Below are 19888 nucleotides of genomic sequence, written 5' to 3'. Positions count from 1 at the left end.
CTAAATATTTTAAAAACGGTATTAATTGTATAATAAATACATTCATACTGTACTTTCAAAAATTTCAACAAGGAAAGAATAGAATCATAAATGTCTATATATTATTTTTTAGTTGTTTATTTTTCTTATATAATTTGAATACTTACATAAATGAATGCATAAATCATGAATTAATATAGCACGGATTTTACACAAATCATCGAAAAACTAATGATGTTATGTATATTTATTCCATGATAGCATTGAATCCAGATAAAGCTTTTAGATTTTCTAAATTCTTGAAAATATGCTCGTTCATAAATTTTTATTAACAAATCGAATAACCCCGTCCTTTTACGAAAGTTATATTTCACACGTTATAATAAACTTATAAAACGTTAAAATTAAATAACATTATTTGTAAATAATTATATTTGTATATATGATAAAACGGTCACTTATCATAAATGCAATTTTGATATGAAATAAAATTATATTTATACATAAATAACAAATTTTTACTTAGAAATATTTTTATAACCTGTTTAAATTTATAGCTGATAATCAGAACACCTTGACTGTAAATTACCTTACAGATATATACACAACATTACCCAGTCTTAATAGTTACATGAAAAATCAGTAAAACAGAGTCCAAAATTCCATTAAAGAGTCAAAATATTTATATTATAAAATATGTATGTGTATTATAATAGGCATACATGCTAATTAAATTGTATGCAGTTAGGTGTACTAATTATAACTAACACAAGTATAAAAAAGATAAAGTAATACAACGAAAATTGTGCAGTGCATTCTCTTCACTGCTCCATGTCACATCCATTTCAACTTAATTTGAAAATATAGGACAACCTTGTATTGTAATTTACGTATGTTATTCTAATATATACACGTCCCATTTACTTTGCTAGTACCACCATGTGTTACTGCTCATTTTTCTTTATATACGTATAGATGAGCAAATACTTTGTTACGAATATTGTCAATCACACTCAACAACGTTGTTATATTCAATTTGGACAGAATATAAAATATTACTTGTTTATACATGCATCCGTAAGTGGTCTTTTGTCAAGGCCAATACTGTACTAATATAACTCACAACCATACCAAGAACATTGACATTGGTATTACTACTGAACATGCTATACATTTAAACAATAGTGAAAATGATTTTCTGAAAAATAGCTCGTATTATATTTTAAACCGTTTCTTTTGAACATTTCAAACATCTGGATCCAATGCTTATCTAACATATCACCAATGATAATGGACGGAGTGGAGGAATGCATAGATAAAAGCAAAGGGGCAAAATTTTAAATAAAAAAAATTACGGTAATCGAAAACCTTATGCTAGTACTTGTGCTGACATTCTATAGAAATAAACTTTTTACATTTTAAAACTGATCAGGCAAAAGAAAAAGTACAAACGCATTTACAAAATTGATAACAATTAATGTTGCTACCAAAGAAAGTTAGAAAGGATAAATGTTCTGTCTGTAGGTAAATCAAATTAAATGGCAAAATGGCAGAGAATGCGATTCAGGTTGATTCGCATAAAATTAAAACAATGTCCATATCGTGTGTTCTTACTACACATCGATGCAGCTAGCCTTTGTACTCAACCTGGAATCTGATTAGCGATAGTATTAGGGCCAATGGAGACAGATGGAGGAATTGTAGAATCCTGCATTAATGTACGTGTCTCTTCTTCCTGATCAGAAAGTGGTATCGCCGGAGTATCATGGGAACTTGATTGTTTCATCTTCAGTTGACTCGGCAACTCCGTGAGTACTGGCCCGTACTGCGAAGTGGAACCCACCAGCAAGTCAGTCGATGGATTCAAACCGCCCAACATCTTTCCTCATAGCAACGCGTATATAAGATAAAGAAACGAACGTACGAACCAGAGCATGGATCGCTTCCGGTAAATAAAATCAAACTCAAAATACATTCCTAATAAATATATCTTGCCTACCTGACCACTGCTTCCGACCATTCCGCTTCTCGGTGATTTGCCACGATGGAAGAAACGAAGCCATACCCAACCAAAGCCCAACAATAGACCCACCAACATCATACCAGCACCTAATGCTACAGAACTTTTTGCAGTGTCTTCAACATGTTCTTCTACATTTGTAGCAGATGTTGTTGGAGGGAAATTCATCTTTATCTATAATCATTTTCTACTTTAAGTTCATATAATACACAATAACAATGTATGACTATGAAACCACTAAACTTAATCAATTTATTTTAACCATCTGCCTACAAAGCTGCGCCAGTATTGACCCATAATAATTTATTTTAAAATTAGCCTATTTCTTAAAAGAAGAATTATTCATTTTTGAAACTATAAAAAATCATATCATGGATCAAATATGACCTGACTCTGCCTTGTATTCTATTATTAAGCCATCTGCTACTAGTCAACAATTTACGAATTAAAAATACCATTTAACTTATACAAAAGTACTACCTAAAAATGAAAATTGATTGACATTTCTCAAATATCGACAACACACCTGTTAATTCAGGTAAAACTTGTTTATTCGTTCCGCTCATGTCGAAATATTTTAGTTTAATGTAACATGTAACATGACGTCATTGTTCATAAATCAGAATACACATTCGCGTAGTAAGGATACTTGCATGAAACGATTAGCAAACAGTTCTAAAGTTACCTCTATTTTATTTTCCTGGGATGTGTCATCCGACACTAAACTGACCAGCATTGTTGTCAAACCAGCAATGAAAAACGACACAGCGACGGAAAGCAATACAGATTCGAACCATTTTCTAGAACTGAGTTTATGCCTGGATATAATTCTCCAAAAGCCACTTCTTAACCCGCCGCCGCCCCCAGCACCATCACCTCCGCTATCATACGTATAACCCACTGTCGTGGGTTGATAAACAGCACCACTGTCTGGCATATCTTCTCGCGAAATATATGCAATTTTCACGATTTTTTTCGTGCCCGACAAAGGGCACTATATTCACTTGCGATACGTAAACTCTACTACTGAGTACGCGAAAGATAATTTTATCCAATACGACGCGTAATCTAATGACACTCTATCAACGTGTCAACCTTAATGAACGCTTGCACTTACTTCTAAGCCTCTATGTCGTATATTGCAAACTTAATTTTTCACTGTTTATCGCTATATCTATACTTCGCAATGCAGATACAACGTGCACACATGACGTACAATACCTAACGTTACGTATGAGCTACGCACACTACTATACTTGCGACGAATAGTACCATAGATACAACGGATTAAAGTTACACGAGTGATATCAACGGACACGGATGTTTCTACCTTCCCCTGAAAGTTACCATGGACCCCTAAGTCTACGAAAGTTATTGATCGCTATAGCCGTATGGTGGCACTATAGATGAGATATTGACTTTGACGTAAATACAGAGTGATTCCAGTAACTGGGCCGAACTATAACTTTATTCTTATCGAAAATTTTTATATAAACCTTCAGAGTACAAATACTTATGGGGCTGACTGTACTTCGTCCGTGGTGCTATAAAACCATTGATTTCTAACGAGGTCGATATGTACTTCAGTTTTTCCTATAAGATGCTACGTCTATATAGAGTATATAGAGTATATACTCTTTGGTTAATCTTCGTAGTTTTGAAATGAAAAGTAACCTTTAACTGCATCGCAAGTATAGTTACTTTTCCTATTATGAAGTTAACATCTGTTTTCTTTTTTATTTCTCTAGATCACGAAATCATTTAGATTTTCGTGAAAGTCATTCTCGGTTGAGGTTAATAATAGTTCTAATTAAAAATTGTAGAGAAGTAGTTTAAAGTGTAGTGAAAGTGATATAATCGACAGAAAATGGATACCGAACAAATCCTTAAATACGATATTAAACAATGTTTAAATTTAATAGTGGCTGGCAAAGGTGTAGAGGTTACTGAAGGATGGACCAAACTTGAAAAACTACAAAGCGAGCCTCTCTACAGACAATTAAACAATTACGAAAGTATTTTAAGAGAAATACTCAACGGTCAGATATTAAATGTACACGAAGTTCCAAAAGTCCTGTCATGGTTCTCGAAATATTTAACTGAAAAACCATTCTGTATCAATCCAATTTCAAATGATGTTGCAGCTATGTTACGGAACACCGAAATCACTGATATGTCTGATTTAACAATGATTCTTCAGACCTTACTAGAACACAGTGTATATTTACCAGAATCTACAAATCATTCAAAGCTCTGCGAAGCAATTGTCATAAGTCTCTCCTCATTTTCAATGCCGCCTGATCCAAAAAAAATTTCAGAGTTCACTGAAAATGCAACCAAAGTCCAAAACTTTTTAAAAGTTGTACGAGCAAAGTCTGAAAACATTGAAAACGATAATTTAATTTTTATATGTCTCCAAACATTATATAGAATTATATCGGATACAGAACGTAAACAAGATCCAGGACCTGGTTTAGCAGCTGTATTACAACTGGTAGAACCGTCTATTATTCCACAAGCTGTGGACTGGATTGTTTCCGAATCACATAGCGATTTCCAGTTAGCCCAAGCATTAAGAGTTCTGTGTCATTGGCTTCCAAAATGGAGAGGGGATCGACTTAGCATTTGGATCATGGAATTTATATATGGCTTAGAAAAGCAACATAAATATTCGATACTTATAGAGGTGGCAAAGGCAACACTGGATGTAATGTTTCGTGCTTTGTTAGTACCAGTGATCCGGCAAAATGCTTCCACAGTTATATTTTATATTTTAAAAAGGCAAGGATCTCCGTCCCTGTTTCGAACTATATTACGAAATACACAAATGGCATTGACTTACTTAATAAAAGAAGATTCTGATTCAAGCATGGAATGTAGACAAAACTTACTCGATATTATGAAAATACTTATGATAAGGTTCCCAGATCTATGTCAATATGGTCATTTAGACAATAGTTTCCTAGTGCAACCTCGAATGAACATTTGCAAGGAAATATGGAATGATCATGTTTGGATGGACGAAACAGAAATAATTGAGCCAATAATGGAATCACCAAAAACACACAATGGGAAAGTTGGGCTTTTGAATCTTGGAAACACATGTTACATGAATAGTGTATTACAATCATTGTTAATGACTAGACGATTTTGTTACGAAGTATTAATGTACAAATCTTTGAGCAAAGCTGATGACCAGGCTGTAATTAATAAGTTACAAAATCTATTTACTCTTTTATTGTACTCGAAGAGGATTTCCCTGGCACCAACTGAAATTTTATTAGCCTCTCGTCCTGCTTACTTTCTACCAGGTCAACAACAAGACAGTTCAGAATTCCTCTGGTTAATATATTACTAAACAGTTCACCGCTGGCTTGATGCCCCGCGGGACGGCACAGGGGCGAGAGGAGGAGTCGGACCGTCCATCTATCTATCTCGCTTCCTTGTTCCTCAGGCAGACCACGTGTGTGTGTGTAACTGCCGCGACCAATAGCGAGCTAGAGGTCAATGTGTACTTCCCCTTCTACGTCTCCCGCATTCTTGCCGCGGGACTTCAAGTCAGCAATGAACTGTACTTATTTTCATTGCATTAAAATATAATCGTATCTTATGTATTAAATGATTTATATATTTTAACAGTCATCTATTGGATCTTTTACACGAGCAAGAAAAATCTACTACTGCGAATTGTGAAGCTAATGATTCTAATCCCAAGTATAAAGACGACAAGGAAATAAGTTATGTTTCTTCCGTGAATGATGAAGGAGGCAGTATTAAACGTTGGACAACAGAAGAAGATTTAACTGGAAGTATAGCTTTAGAAAGAAAAACACAATCGTTAGCAGATTTTACACAAGGTAATAACTCCATTCTAATACTATATTTTGTTGTAATACTTAGCAATTATTTCTAGCTTCTACGTAAATTTTTGATATCAAATCTTTTATTGCAGGAGAAGATTTAGCACAAACACAGCAACTTAGCGATTCACATTCAGACTCTACAGACAGTGGAATACAATCTGTAGGTGCCGAAGATACGAGTACACAAGTACCTCTTGTACATAGGGTTTTAGGTGGAAAATGTAAAATTACTTATCAGTGTGCTCAATGTGATACTAGTTCTCATAATACAGACAAGTTTCGTGACTTACAACTGTGCTTCCCAGAAGAGATACAGGAAAACCAAGAAGTTTCTGTACAAGATTTAATCAATTATTATCTTAGACCAGAAAAGATGACTGGTGAGAACAAATATCGATGCGATAAATGTATGAAACTTTGTGATGCACTAAGGTTTATAAAAATTCTCCATGCACCAACATATTTAATTTTGATTTTGAAACATTTTCATTATGATTTTGATACTAGACTAAGAACAAAACTACGGCACAAAGTAATGTATAACGAAACTATACAATTACCAGTATCAACGCCTTTATGCACATCTACTAAAACGTATCAACTATACGCTGCTGTTGTACACTCTGGTTATAGTATGGATTATGGTCATTATTTTACTTATGCTCGTGACTCAAAGCAAAATTGGTACAAATTTAACGACAGTTACATCTCGCAAACAACGTTCAATGATTTCAAGGATTTGAAACCGCCAGATACGCCATATATATTATTTTACGAAAGATCTGATCCGTTCGAAGGAATTTACAACGAAGAGAAACCAGAGTTGTCGACGCTGAGTAAACAGTTACAGGAACTGGTGGTAAATGACACTACAGCCTATATCGAGGAATTAAGACATCAAGCTGAAAAATCCCAACACCGACATAGTTCAATATTACTACGAAAAAATGAAAATTCCGATGACGAAAATCCTCCACCCAGTAGCTGTCGGGGCGCAGTTAATATGCCTGCAAGTCGTTTCCTGTATTAGGTTATTTAAATATTTAAATACTATATTCTTTTACAAAGTTACTCAAAGTTCCAGGTGAATTTGTAATACATTTTCCTTATCATAAAAAGGAAGATAAGGTTCCTTTATAATTACAGTGCTATTGCATCAATTGGTATAAGTGTTCAATATATTCAAAGATAGTATTTTCTGAAAATTGATACGTACTATAGCTCCATTTTATTTTCAGATGTACGTTATTGTTATATAATATTTCGGTGCGTAGAACACATTTATATATGACTGTATATTTCGCGTCTCAATATTTGAGTACCACGTTGCAAAAAATTATTAACCAATGGATATTTCATTAAAATATTGTTAAGTATAGTAAACTGAGTGTTCATGGAATTTTCTTAATATTTATGTTTTATAAAGATTTAATAAGATAATTTTTAAACGTGCCGGCGGCACCATCGTCTCGTAGAATTTGTAAAAAAAATTACACTGTCGTTACTGGAAAGTGTATTATAAAATTGTAATGGAGAAAGAATGCAAACTCGATACTTTGTAAGAAACGTAATATTATAATTGGCTGTGTTTTTACATAGATACGTGCGTATAAAAAACAGTATTTAAGCGATACGAGAAATACTATCAATTTGATAACTATACACGATGTTATATCTACTCCAACAAATGCCTTTTGTCATGCAAGAAGATACACGCATTATTTGTTAAACATTATTGCATCAAAACTTTTTCTCTTTCTCGATGATTACTTGAATTTCATTCAAACATTATTCCATAAACATGGCGTATATAAATTTGTATCTCGCTTGACAAATAGCATTTTTTTTCTTTAGATAAATTGGCCGATACTTAAAAATTTATCTTATTTATAACCTGGAGTTATTGTCAAATTGATAATATTAATTTTGTAATTCAGTATTCAACGAAAAGATATATTATCCATCTTAATTTATAATCGAAATACTGTGTTACACAGTATTCGTTAGGTCTTATATATTTGTAAATGCCCTTGAATGGTATGTGAATAAATTATTCAAAGCAACTCTTTTTTAATAGACATAGTACCATTTATTTATTGTCTATTTAACGTTTATTCCTGTAACTGCACAAAGAGAGTACGAGTATTACGCTAACTTATAGGGTGAAAAACTGTATGTTCAATTAATATTTCTATTGCACAACTGTATTGTTATTATTAATGAAATTACTTATAAAGCATGGTGCTACTGTTTTTTATTCGTGTTCTATTTATGTTATGTTAATTATACTATTATGTAGGCAGAATGCAAAAGACTTATTAAAATATAGTTCAGAGTAATATAATAATAATTAATACTTTATTCTCTGTTGGTATGCATGATTTGTTATCCTACCCTGTCTTTTTCGTAATACGTAATACTTATTTTTAAAAGCGAAATGTAACGCATAAAATTATATTTTATAACATGGTACAAAACGTGATACCGTCATTTGAATATTTCTCATTCGAAATTAACCGTTATTTCGAAATTACTGAAACATCAGCTGCTGAAATGGTACGTATTTACATTGACTTTTTATACGTGTCATAATTTAAGATATAACCCACTTGATAACGATAAAATCGTTTAGTTATTAAGTATACTTTGCATAGATCTGACCCAACACCATTATCTGTATCATCTTTACCAGTCTGTTAACATTTGCTTCAAGTTGGATTATTTATGTACTTTGCAAGTTATTCACTGGAATAATGAAGAAAATTTATTTAGCTGCTCTCGTTGGTAAGTGGACTCGAGTGGACTTCGGTCCATTCTATCGTAACATGTATATATGTACTGTCGGCCATATTAATTCGTTTCTCGCTCGAAGGGAAAATTACTATAACGTAGCGTTTATAGCGTTCAGCCTTATCGTTTCGTAATAGTGAACTTTTAACACTAGATTTACGAATTTGTCGGATTTCAAACTCTATATATAAAGTTACAAAACGCATAAATATTATTTGTTAGCAATTTTGTGTTGAATTTTATTAATGTAATAATACAAATATACATTTTAATTAAAAGAAAAATTGCATTTTAATATAACCTTCAATAAGACGAGTTTCAATCAAAATACGTGCAATCAATGCTCGTAAATCTAGCGTTGAAGAGAAGTCGATGCTAGTGACTTTCCCTTGAAGCAGGAAACGAATTAATATGGCAGAGTCTGATCAGAATTGGACAAATTTTATTCACGAATAAGAAACAGAAATTCTAGATTTATTCGTTAATTAAATTTAGTGCTCGTTTCATTCGTAAATTTATTCATAAATTAGAATCCATTAACGGAGTCCTAAAACCGATATTCACGCGAGCGAATCGTCGGGCAGAAGCTAGTTCATAAATGAATCTAAAATTTTTATTCAAATTTCGTCTAGTCTTTTATCAAATCATCTAGCCGATACAACCACGTCGAGTTCATCCGGCTTCTGGATCTAAATCGTATTATGTAATGGCTTTGTATTCGTCTCAACAAACGTTGCTATATTACGAATAAAGAAATACAGGGTCTTGTTTAAAAAAATTAATTCGATTTCGATATCTCTTTCACCACAACACCTACAGGAAAATTACTTATACCAACAATTCTTTGATACCTTTCGTCCTTACGAGATACCCCATTTTCAGTTGAGAGGATCACTTTGTAAAGTAGTGTAGCACGATTGTCATTTTTGTCGATCGCCAGGTAGTTTGGGCATGATGTCGTATGGTCTATCTTTCGGTTGGCCATCGCCATCGTTGCCTCTTCTGTTGCAAGATGATAGCCCCGTGCAGCTGACATTGCAGGAAGCGGCGTGGGTAACGTCCTTCCACGCTTTCGGCGCAATTGTGGGTTCGGTGCTCTGTACTTGCATCGTGAACGTGATCGGCAGGAAATGGACCTTGCTTTTCACCGCGGCACCAGCGACGATAGGATGGTTGATGGTCGCTTTCGCGGCATCAGTTTTGGTAATTTACCCAATCCGTCTACTTCTACAGGGTTTTCCAACAACACTGATAGCCGTTCAAACACATAAATACATGGGAAACGCATAATAGCCAGGAATTCCAATAGTAAAATGAATTTTCCACGAAAAGGTACACGAAGATCGAGAGACTGATTCGTTTCCATTGCTCAGGAATTATACATAGGGAGGTTCTTGTGCGGATCGAGCATCGGTTTCGGATACGTAGCCGTCATGATGTACACCGGTGAAATTTCGCCGGCCAGCATACGAGGAACGCTGACGTTGGTGTTAGTCGTGTCCGTGAAGATCGGAATCTTAATCGAATGGACGATAGGGCCGTTTCTTTGCACGAAGGATCTGGCTTTGCTATCGTTGTGTCTGCCGGTTCTGTTCGTCGTGACCGCGGTGTGGTTACCCGAGTCCCCCTATCACCTGATGCGTCGCGGAAGGCACCAGGAAGCGATCGAGTCTCTGGCGCAATTAAGAGGGGCCACAGACGTTTCCGAAGAGGCAGGGATAATCGAGAGATCAGTGAAAATGGATCTGGCCAACGACACCGGACTGTGGGAGTTGCTGAGCGTTTCGGGAAATCGCAAGTACGTTCCAGTAACAGCGACGACATTTTCCTTCGCGCCAAAACCGTATCTATGCCACACGACGCGATCTATCACTTCTCTCATGTCACAAAGATCTCTGTACCGTTATGCTTAAACTTTGTCGCAAGTAGGATCCACGTACACTGTCGGTCGAGCCTATCGGGCCAATATGGCGGTCCGGCGACACTTCCTGCACTCGCCGGCAGAGGGAGTGCTTTCTCACAAGGCCCTTTCTCTTCTTTTCTTCTATCATCTCGCTTGCTACTTCCTACAATGATATAACAATGTGATCACGTTGTTTGGGACTCCCAAACGATGGAAGAAAATATGTAATTAGTATAATATTGCTGATTTTCGTTTCGCAGAGCGTTGACAGTCGTGGTGACCCTCATCTTGATTCAACAGTGGAGCGGCAGCTCGGCGATACTCTCCTACGCCGAGTTGATCTTCAACGCGACCGACAACGACTTCGAAGGCAAATACGTAACGATGATAATGGGTGCCGTGCAAGCTGCGTGCGCCATTCTTGCCGCGTCGATAGTGGATCGGTTTGCCAGAAGAACGTTGCTGATGATCTCCACCTTCGGGACGTTCGTCTCGACCATGCTCGTCGGTTCGTTCTTCTTCCTGCAACAGAATGAAACGAACGTCAGTGGGATTGTCTGGTTACCAGCCGCTGGTGCGATACTTTACATCATCATGTACGCCCTAGGATTGGCCGGACTTCCGTTTACCATGATGAGCGAAGTATTTCCTACGAACGTGAAAGCGCTCGGCAGCACGATCGCCATGTTCTTTAGCAATTGTTCCGTGTTCGTTATCACTCTGTCTTATCAAAGCATCGCCCAACAATACGGCGTGTACGCCTCGTTTTGGATGTTCTCCGTGGTCAGCTTATCGGGCTTTGCTTTTGTGTACCTGTACGTGCCCGAGACGAAAGGGAAAACGCTGCAGGAGGTGCAGGATCAATTGCACGGCCGGAAATTTACGTAGAAATTGTACAGGTTCCTTTTATTATATGAGAAAACGACTCGTTGCTGAAATACAATAGAGAAAGAGGAATGGATAGATAGAATCTTCTTGTGAAAACTGTGTTTGGATCTGAAAGGAGGGAAATTCTCGATACGATAACATTGCGACATCTAATTAATACTGCCATCGAGTAGCACAATTTAAGACTTGAGAGTATTTTTGTAAGAATAAAAAAGTGGCTGTGTGTCAACGTGATCTTCAAGTGTCACGTTAGTGTACATCGTTGTATTTTCCTTGATATTAGCTGTAACATCGTATCGATAAGAATATGTAATCTCGTTTAAAAAAACAAACTGATTCGAATAATAAATGAACGCGACTAGTCATATGTATTACATTGGATATGGGGGGAATTTTTAATATTAATTTCTGTTAATTATAAAGGGATGGTAATTTACGTAATTACGTGGATGTTGCAAAATTAGCGACTACGGTTAGATTGCGTAAACCACTGTCTGATACACGCGGCTCGTTACTACTGATACTAATCACACGAGCCATTACTACTGACAGTGATCATCTCCCCGTGATGATCAGACGGAGAGTGATTCACGTGCGATTATGCAATTCGGCATCCCTTTCATTTAATGTTTGACAGCGAGTGATTAATGTATTTTAAGAATTAAAAGTACTACAGCGTTCGATACTAATACACGGTTATCGTGTTTGGTAATATGTAATCGTTTTGCTTTGTTATAGAATTTATGAGGAAATTGTGCGTTTGATTATATTACGAATAATCACTTAAGTTAAACGATATTATTATCTGTTAATTAATATTATTACACAAAACATGAAATAACCGAACGATACTCGGCCCTCCACTTTCTCGTACGCATTATAAGTCAAACAACATAAAATATATGCGTATATTAATCTACAGTGAAAATAGTAGAATAGAACAAACGAAATTCTGTCCATATTTTGTGCGTTAGTGAATACAGAATGAATAAATAAAGCGTAAAAGCTTTGATATACAAGAATTCTCACTGTTGCGATCGCCTTTAGTGGTCAATATCTGCAAGAAACAATTTCAACTGTCGGATACAATGCATTCGCGCGAACTATATTTCACGCAAAGTAATTATTATTCACGTATCGATGTACAGTCGGTTCTAAAATTCAGCTAACAGGTGGTAAAAATAGCTATTGTTCAAATACAATTAAAATAATATCTCGATATATACTTGAATTTTATTTATCACGTGTCTTCATGGAGCAGAGAATACTCGATCAAAAAAGTCATCTTTATAAATAGGCTGTTTTTTCGTAACAGTAGAATTATTTGCAAAATGATATCACGATGTCAAAAAGTAATTAAATTTCGAGATTAATAGCTGATACGTATAAAGTGTCGAAAAGTACAGTTGAACAAACGATCCAAAATATTTAATCGTGTATAATCGACAATCGTTTTCCAATGTCGACGAGATTGAATGATATCATCGGGAAACATGATAGGAAAATTAAAATTAAACGTAACTTGTTAATTTATTAACGTTAATATTGACTTTAATGATTTCATTGAATCGTTCTACGTACTACGAGAACACGTAATAGATCAAATTCAATATATCCGTCCGGTAGTATAGTTTTTATTACACTTGAACGACAACCATTTCCACTTCTTATTCGCTCAATTTTGTCCCCGACTGTATATATAGTTGGTTGGTTGCATCCGAATCTCGAAACGTGCTATTGCTTTCCTGACAATTAAAACTTTACGTTGTCGTTCGCCATCGACAGTGTCTTCCAGAAGTGTCTATGAGACAGAAAACTGTTATCGACGTAATTATATTCGCACGCGAATTTGCCGTTTTCGAACCCGCGGGAGAGTTTTAACAAAAGCAAATGGGGATCGAGAAAACGTCGAATGCGAGGATCTACGTAGTGACTTTCGTAGGTAAGAAAAATTATAATTAGAATACTAATTTTAATTCGTGGGTCGTATCATAATTATATTGACAAAATGTTGCACGAAGATAGTGAGCATGGCCCAGTTAACCGTGGGGATGTTTCTGGGATGGACGTCTCCCATGTTGCCGAAATTATTGGCGGAGGATTCGTCCTTCAAGATGACCGAGGTTGAAGCTTCTTGGATAGTATCCTTACTGAAACTCGGAATGGCGTTCGGATGTTTCCTCTCGACGTTCGTCGTCGATTTCCTAGGCAGAAAAATCGCAATATTGCTCGCTATCGTTCCCACAGTCGCGAGCTGGCTACTGACGGTATGGGGCAGATCGATCATGGTAAGTGCATTTCGTTGAAATAATCCAAATGCGCTGGGAGAATTGTACGGTCGCGAAGAAACTGTTCGTTTTACGAAAATTAATATTTTGCGGCGCCGCCATGTTGTAGACTTCCAATGACAATGTGTAACGCGACAAAGCAAACACACGGTTGCTTCGAACGCCGGGGAACAGGAGTACAAGTAAAAACTTCCGACTTGCACGTTTTATCATTTTAACGACAAGTGTTTACTTTCTGTCGGTTCGTTTGTTCAGCGACATTTTTTCCATTGACGTTGGAGGTCGTGTCTCGAGCAAAGCTATCTTACTCTTCCTAATTACCGTTGGCTAAAGCATTTTATTTCAACGAATCTCAAATTCTGCCGGACGCGTGAATCTCAACGAAACCTTTTACAAGGCACAGCACTTGCAACGCTATGGAAATATGGCGCTGGATCGCGAGGATTTGTCTTTGGAACGGTTGACAAATCCTTTTTCTCGCGAATGTATAAACGTCAGGATTTCTATCGTTTTCAGAATCTGTATTTGGCGCGTGTCATAGGCGGGGCTGCCAGTGGCATAATTTTCACAGCAGGTTCGATGTACGTGACAGAGATAGCTCCGCAGCACGTACGCGGAGCTCTGGGCAGCTACTTCGTGTTAATGGATTACTGCGGTAATCTCCTGGGCTACGTGGTGGGTTCGTTCACCAGCATGGAAGAATACTCCTACGTGGCGATATCGCTATCAGTACTGCAGTTTTCTATGTTCATTTGGTTCCCTGAGACCCCCTACTATCTGCTGCGCCGTAAACATTACGGGTCCGCCATGGATTCCTTGATATTTCTGCGCGGCTCGGCTGTCATTGCCGAGGAACTGGACTCCATAATGAAAGCAGTGGAATGCGAACCCCGGAACAGCGGGGCGTTTTCGTCCATCCTTCATCTGATCAATCAGCCAGGTAATCGAAGCTTTGTGGCAAGCGCTTGACCTACACCTTCGTTGCTACATGCCATATACGTTCCTCGAACGATTACCCAATACCTCTCCTTTCCTTTATCTTCGTCGTCCTCTTCAATCTTCCCCTTGGCTAGAATACAAGATCACATTTTGTCGATTTCGATTAAACGCCATCTATTGCCGATAAAACGTGCATAATACGATAATAAAGAAAACGAAGAATTGTAGAAAGATCCTGTTAAACTTTCCAGGTGGTAAGAAAGAGATCCTGATCGGCGCGTGCATAATGACCATGCAAGCGTTCTCGGGCTCGATAGTCGTGATCGGTTACGCCCAGACGATCTTCGAGTACATCCACGACGTTCAGATGCCAGGATCGTATATGAGCATCATCCTGGCCACGGTGCACCTGGTCTCTTATCTGTTGTGCATCCTTCACGTGGACCGTTTAGGAAGGAGACCGCTGATGATCACCTCTGTGATAGGCGTGACCGGTTGCAGCTTCCTTTTAGGCGTTTTCTTCTGCATGCAAGAGCACAACGTCGACGTCACGAAGCTGCAGTGGGTGGCGTTCGTGGCGATACTGTTCTACGCCGCGAGCATATCCCTGGGACTGGCCAGCGTTCCCTTCGTGGTCATGAACGAGATTTGCCCGATGTACGCGAAAGCGACCTGCGTCAGCTTCTGTTTCTGCTTGAACTCGCTGTGGTCGTTCGTGATGGTGTGCGTGTGGAGCTTCGTCGCGTTTCAACACAGCATGTACGCCGCCTTCTGGCTCGTTTCCGGTCTTAATGCCTTCGGTGTCGTCTTCTTGATATTTTATCTACCGGAGACGAAGAAAATGTCGTTGTCGCGGATACAGGAAGAGATCGTTTCCACGACGAAACAGTAACGAGCCGAATCTATCGAAGTTGAGACGTTCCTCCAACGTTGTGGTTTCATCGGACGATGCTGTATTTACATCTTGGCTGTAACGTTGGTGGAACGTTATCATCGATTTACTATCAAATTTTTTTTCCATTAAATTTAAGTACAAATATTCCAAAATGTATTACAACGTAACTTTTCGTGCAATCGCGCGGCGCTGTTGCTGAAAATTGGAAGGCGTTCGTCGCTGCTACCTAAAAAAATTTGTAGATGGTTACAATTTGCGTTACCATAAACGAAACGTAAACTTTATGGAGTGTAAACTTTTATATCACGATACATTTATGAAAGTGCATATTTCTGTGAATAAAATAATTACGAAATAATTTTCTATTTCATTGTAGGTAGAATTAAATACTCTTGCTTCTTCTACGACGATGATTTTCGCTGGAGGTAATAACTGGAACCTGGATTAAAAAACCACATAAATTATTTATTGAAAATTTTCAAACAGCCTTTTAAAAGTCCTCTTCGGAATCTATACAAACAGGTACTGTAACACGATTGAATTTACAATAGTATGTACATTCGAGGATACAAAGAGTGTGACGATCGACGATCACACGGTAATTGTCTATAATTCGAGCGGGCAATTTTTACGACTTCGACGAGCTGTAATGGAAATCAAAAATTAATCGCGTAACAAGGGAACGAACGCTACTGTTCCTTTGAAAATACGTTTTTGTCTGAAAATGTACAGTAGAAAAATACGGTCGACCAACTTCGTCGGTCGCACGAATTAATTACACGTTTAAAGACGTTTACCCTGTCGCAGGGTGGATCGACCAGGCCCTTCGACCCGAGCCTCGATTTTATTACGCTAAAGAAATAGTTAAGAAATTCGTACGCTCTCGTAATCGGTTCGTGATTCGTTAATACTAACAGCTTTGGTACAATTCGTTTTAGAGCAGTTTCGAGAAACCTGTCGGTGGTCTCGAGTTCTTGGCAAGAAAATCGACCGAGCATCCATCCTCGAATGGGAAGACAGACACTCGTTACCGCGACCACAAGGTCGTTATCAAACTGCGTCGCTATCGATCGACGATCGTGCAAACGTTTATCGCTAGATCGGATTCCGTTCGATCCGATTTCGTCCTCACATTAATGGGTAGAACTTTGCGATTCCGTTTGCTTCGCGACATCAATCGCGCGTGAAACTTTCCTAATTTCGACTCGAAGCCCTACGGATAACGATATTTTTCAAACGAAACGTCGTCCATTGTTCCGTAAGGGTCGTTTGTACGTTCCATTTTCGACGCTGAAAAGTCCAGGCACGCGATTTTCACCGCTCAAGGTATTTTAAAGCTTGAAACGAATCGGAGTTTATACGTATGCGTTTCCACAGTTCGATCGACTTTAAACGACGTCTGCTTCCGATGACAAATGGCGCGCCGCGAGAAACTTGAACACCCGTCGCGGCTATGGTCGATCGCCCAGTTTCTATCGATTGGAAACAATTGGCGGTCCATGGAAACTGGCCGTGGACCAAGTTATCAACGAACTGGCACACGACTCCGCGTTTTCTGTCCGATGGATTAGTTTGCACACTGGGACGTTCCTTCGAGGAGAAATAATTCATCGAATCCAAGATGGCGGTCGATTCTCGGTCTGTCGCTGTAATCAGCGTCTGGACGACGGTTTCAGGTGTGTCGAACTCGGCTGTTTTTCTGCGATTGAGGGTTCTGATCGATCGACGATGGTTCCTTGACCCTGGACGAGGACGACGTCGTCGCGTTCGCGGCCTCCGACTCCGTTTTGGGCACCAATACAGTGACCGTACTCTCTGAAACAGAGCGAAAAGTCGATCCATTTTGAATAAAATAATTATAATTGATCGGATCTCGTAAAGATAGCGACCCAAGTTTTCAAGCAAACTTGTCTTGCGTGTGTTTATCGACGACCAGTCGCGAGAGTACCGTCGATTCTATCGACCATAAATCGTTCCAAGTGTCCGAAACGTTGTTGGAATTGTAAATCCTATTATTGGAAAACCCTGTTGTAGACCAGGGACGCGACGGTGCAGTGAACGTAGAAGCTCAGACACCAAACGAAGTTTGCAAGAGGCCGGAATGGAATTTCCAGATCAAAGGCTCGCTCGCTAATGCTATTTCCGCAATGATCCAGCGAATTTTGTATTAGTCAGCCTCGGAATCATAAACGCTTAGCTTTGCTCGACGGAGTCTGCCGGACCGTGTAATAATCAGACTGCGGATCCTTATGCAAATTCGTATTTTTATTAATAGAATTGAGGAAATGGAAGCTTTGTAAAGGGTTGTCTCAAAAAATTATATTTAGTTACAGGGATCAATTACAATCATTTTTGGTCATTAGACATACCAACGAAATCCTACCGATTTTAGAGAAAAAAATTCGAGAAGGTGCCTAAATTTTTCGGCGAAAAAAAAAAATTTCAAATCATTCTGGAAAAATTATTTTTAGTTGCAGGGGTAAATTGCAAGCATTTTTGGTGAATAGACTTACCCCCGAAATACTGCGCATTTTCGAGAAGAAAAATTCAATACGGACGGAACTTTAAACGTTAATAACTTTTTAACGAAGCCTCCATCGACAAATTAATATTCCTGATTTTTGTCTTAGTTTGGCCTCTACAATCTCCCATTAAAATTTTTCCCAGGGGTGGTCGAACACCCTGTATAGTGAGAGTTTGTAAACACCGCCGAAAATTGAGTTTGAACATTCGCAAATGGCAGGTGGTTTGCAAAGTTTCACCGCCCCTGTTCGTCGCTTAATAGATCACCGTAAACTTTGCGGCGACGAAATAATCGACTTTTGTTTCCTTGTCGCCTGGTATTAATATTTTAAATATTTTACAAAGTCAAAGTAACGTTTAATTAAAATCTCGACAGAGAATGCGTTCGAAAATAACAATACCGGTCAAGTGTCAATTCTCGTACGCCGTAGGGTGTAACAATCATTGACGTCATCGTGCCACGTGTACCGCGCGCGTAGAGTCGCAATCAACGCCATTTTGTTTGCTCGAATCTAATGCATACATAAAAAATTTAGTTTCCAAGTTTATTATATGTTTTATTCATGGTAAAACATCCATCTCGTTCGAGCGTGCGTTCCCATTAACCCCGCTGGGGGTTAAATAAATGAAACAAAAGTAGTGAAAAATTCACCTGAAACATATTCTTTACCGAATTCGATCAAACACGATGCAGGGAAATAAGAATGACGGGGGATCTGACGAACGACTTTGAGCGGCCAATTGATCTCGTGCTTACCAGGTTTCTCCTTCTGACACTCGGCGGCTGTGTCGGGAAATTGAACGTGTTTCCTAGGCGGTCGTCCCACGACAGGACTTTTCTCCAACGAATGAGTGTTCTGACCGGTTGTGGAACTTTGCGTGGGCGTTGCGGTCGTTTTGGTCTCGTTGTTGGTCACTGTTCGACGGGAGCTTAGGCAAGAGGTGGCGGTCGTAGTCGGTGGCTGCGTCACGTACCTCACAGCTGGAACCTTCAAAGGGCACTTCATAAGACCCATTTTGTAATTAGATTTTTCAACGGGAAAAGCCACGATGTTGATCGTCGGTCCTTCCGGGGGCAACGAGCTACCAAGAAATTCTTTTCGAGAGAGAAACGAGGGTTCTTTGATGTCCAGCACGATGGCGTGGCTCATCGTAGAAGAGGAACTTAATCGAGTTGGGAAACCGGTGGCATTCTACGATCAATTTTCGTCTATAAATTGTACGTGACCGATAAAATGACATGAATTAAAAACAAAATGAAAATGTCGAACATTAAAACATCCAGCCGAGCAAACAAAGGATATTTTTAGTTAACTGTACGAGATATATCTATTTATAGATTAAATGGGTTGATCTATACGGTAATAGATGTGGTTCCAATCGTGGAATGATACGGGGCTTGCACAATAATAAAACGTGACTTTGGGAATATTCGTAGCAATATCTTTCAACGGATAAAAGATTAATAGAATTTGTATCGATAAATTCTCGTCAAGGATTCCGAGAGCGATTAATTGGATTAGTTCCATAGTTCGGAACATCAAATCTAACAAGATAATTTCTGCTCCGGAAATTCTTGACGAGAGTATTTCCCAATGTAAATGCACTTACTACCGTTCGCGTAATTTTTTATTCGTCATCGAGGAGTAACGATGGCTTTCGAGTGACAATTATTTCTTAATGTTTCACGCGTTTAAAAATAATTCATTTACTGGTATATTTAAACGACGAACTATTGTCGAAACGATCGTGTCGTTTGACCAAAAATAGACGAATGGCCTGCTTCCGGTCGAACGATCA

The 19888-nt window shown here is 38.2% G+C and overlaps 4 protein-coding genes across 9 annotated transcripts in view; 2 read left to right on the top strand and 2 right to left on the bottom strand.

Annotated features, from left to right (window-relative positions):
- Nucleotides 1–101: 101 nt before the first annotated feature.
- On the bottom strand, nucleotides 102–3396 carry LOC143342367 (uncharacterized). 2 transcript variants are annotated; one of them, XM_076766162.1, is made up of 3 exons: nucleotides 2685–3396; nucleotides 1979–2173; nucleotides 102–1804 (listed from the first exon to the last, which is right to left on the bottom strand). In XM_076766162.1, exons 1-3 carry the CDS (start codon nucleotides 2934–2936, stop codon nucleotides 1622–1624), a joined length of 630 nt encoding a protein of 209 aa, XP_076622277.1. In that variant the 5' UTR covers nucleotides 2937–3396; the 3' UTR covers nucleotides 102–1621. The 2 variants fall into 2 exon arrangements, with proteins under 2 accessions (XP_076622277.1, XP_076622276.1); XM_076766161.1 differs by having other exon boundaries at nucleotides 102–1858; nucleotides 2685–3391.
- Nucleotides 3397–3668: 272 nt separating this feature from the next.
- LOC143342366 (facilitated trehalose transporter Tret1) lies at nucleotides 3669–12523 on the top strand. 3 transcript variants are annotated; one of them, XR_013079789.1, is made up of 4 exons: nucleotides 3669–5341; nucleotides 5639–5856; nucleotides 5952–8418; nucleotides 8517–8853. XR_013079789.1 is itself a non-coding variant. In XM_076766160.1 (4 exons), exons 2-4 carry the CDS (start codon nucleotides 9604–9606, stop codon nucleotides 11441–11443), a joined length of 1305 nt encoding a protein of 434 aa, XP_076622275.1. In that variant the 5' UTR covers nucleotides 8315–8418; nucleotides 9593–9603; the 3' UTR covers nucleotides 11444–12523. The 3 variants fall into 3 exon arrangements, 2 of the variants coding, with proteins under 2 accessions (XP_076622275.1, XP_076622274.1); XM_076766160.1 differs by lacking the exons at nucleotides 3669–5341; nucleotides 5639–5856; nucleotides 8517–8853 and adding exons at nucleotides 9593–9855; nucleotides 10026–10450; nucleotides 10816–12523 and having other exon boundaries at nucleotides 8315–8418; XM_076766159.1 differs by lacking the exons at nucleotides 3669–5341; nucleotides 5639–5856 and adding exons at nucleotides 9593–9855; nucleotides 10026–10450; nucleotides 10816–12522 and having other exon boundaries at nucleotides 8404–8646.
- Nucleotides 12524–13194: 671 nt separating this feature from the next.
- On the top strand, nucleotides 13195–15845 carry LOC143342304 (facilitated trehalose transporter Tret1-like). 2 transcript variants are annotated; one of them, XM_076766025.1, is made up of 4 exons: nucleotides 13195–13385; nucleotides 13469–13731; nucleotides 14248–14671; nucleotides 14922–15845. In XM_076766025.1, exons 1-4 carry the CDS (start codon nucleotides 13334–13336, stop codon nucleotides 15560–15562), a joined length of 1380 nt encoding a protein of 459 aa, XP_076622140.1. In that variant the 5' UTR covers nucleotides 13195–13333; the 3' UTR covers nucleotides 15563–15845. The 2 variants fall into 2 exon arrangements, with proteins under 2 accessions (XP_076622140.1, XP_076622141.1); XM_076766026.1 differs by having other exon boundaries at nucleotides 13244–13385; nucleotides 13465–13731.
- Nucleotides 15846–15969: 124 nt separating this feature from the next.
- LOC143342305 (uncharacterized) overlaps nucleotides 15970–19888 on the bottom strand; it is a 28456-nt gene continuing 24537 nt past the window's right edge. For both annotated transcript variants that reach the window (XM_076766027.1, XM_076766028.1), the window contains exons 7-8: nucleotides 18846–19077; nucleotides 15970–17380 (exon numbers count right to left, since the gene is read on the bottom strand). In XM_076766027.1, the coding sequence (XP_076622142.1) occupies nucleotides 17238–17380; nucleotides 18846–19077 (375 nt within the window). In that variant the 3' untranslated portion in view covers nucleotides 15970–17237. The remainder of the gene's footprint in view (nucleotides 17381–18845; nucleotides 19078–19888) is intronic.

The sequence above is a fragment of the Colletes latitarsis genome, chromosome 6 (genome assembly GCF_051014445.1).
Source record: "Colletes latitarsis isolate SP2378_abdomen chromosome 6, iyColLati1, whole genome shotgun sequence".
NCBI classification, from domain to species: domain Eukaryota; kingdom Metazoa; phylum Arthropoda; class Insecta; order Hymenoptera; family Colletidae; genus Colletes; species Colletes latitarsis.
This window is presented reverse-complemented; position numbering and strand designations above follow the sequence as displayed.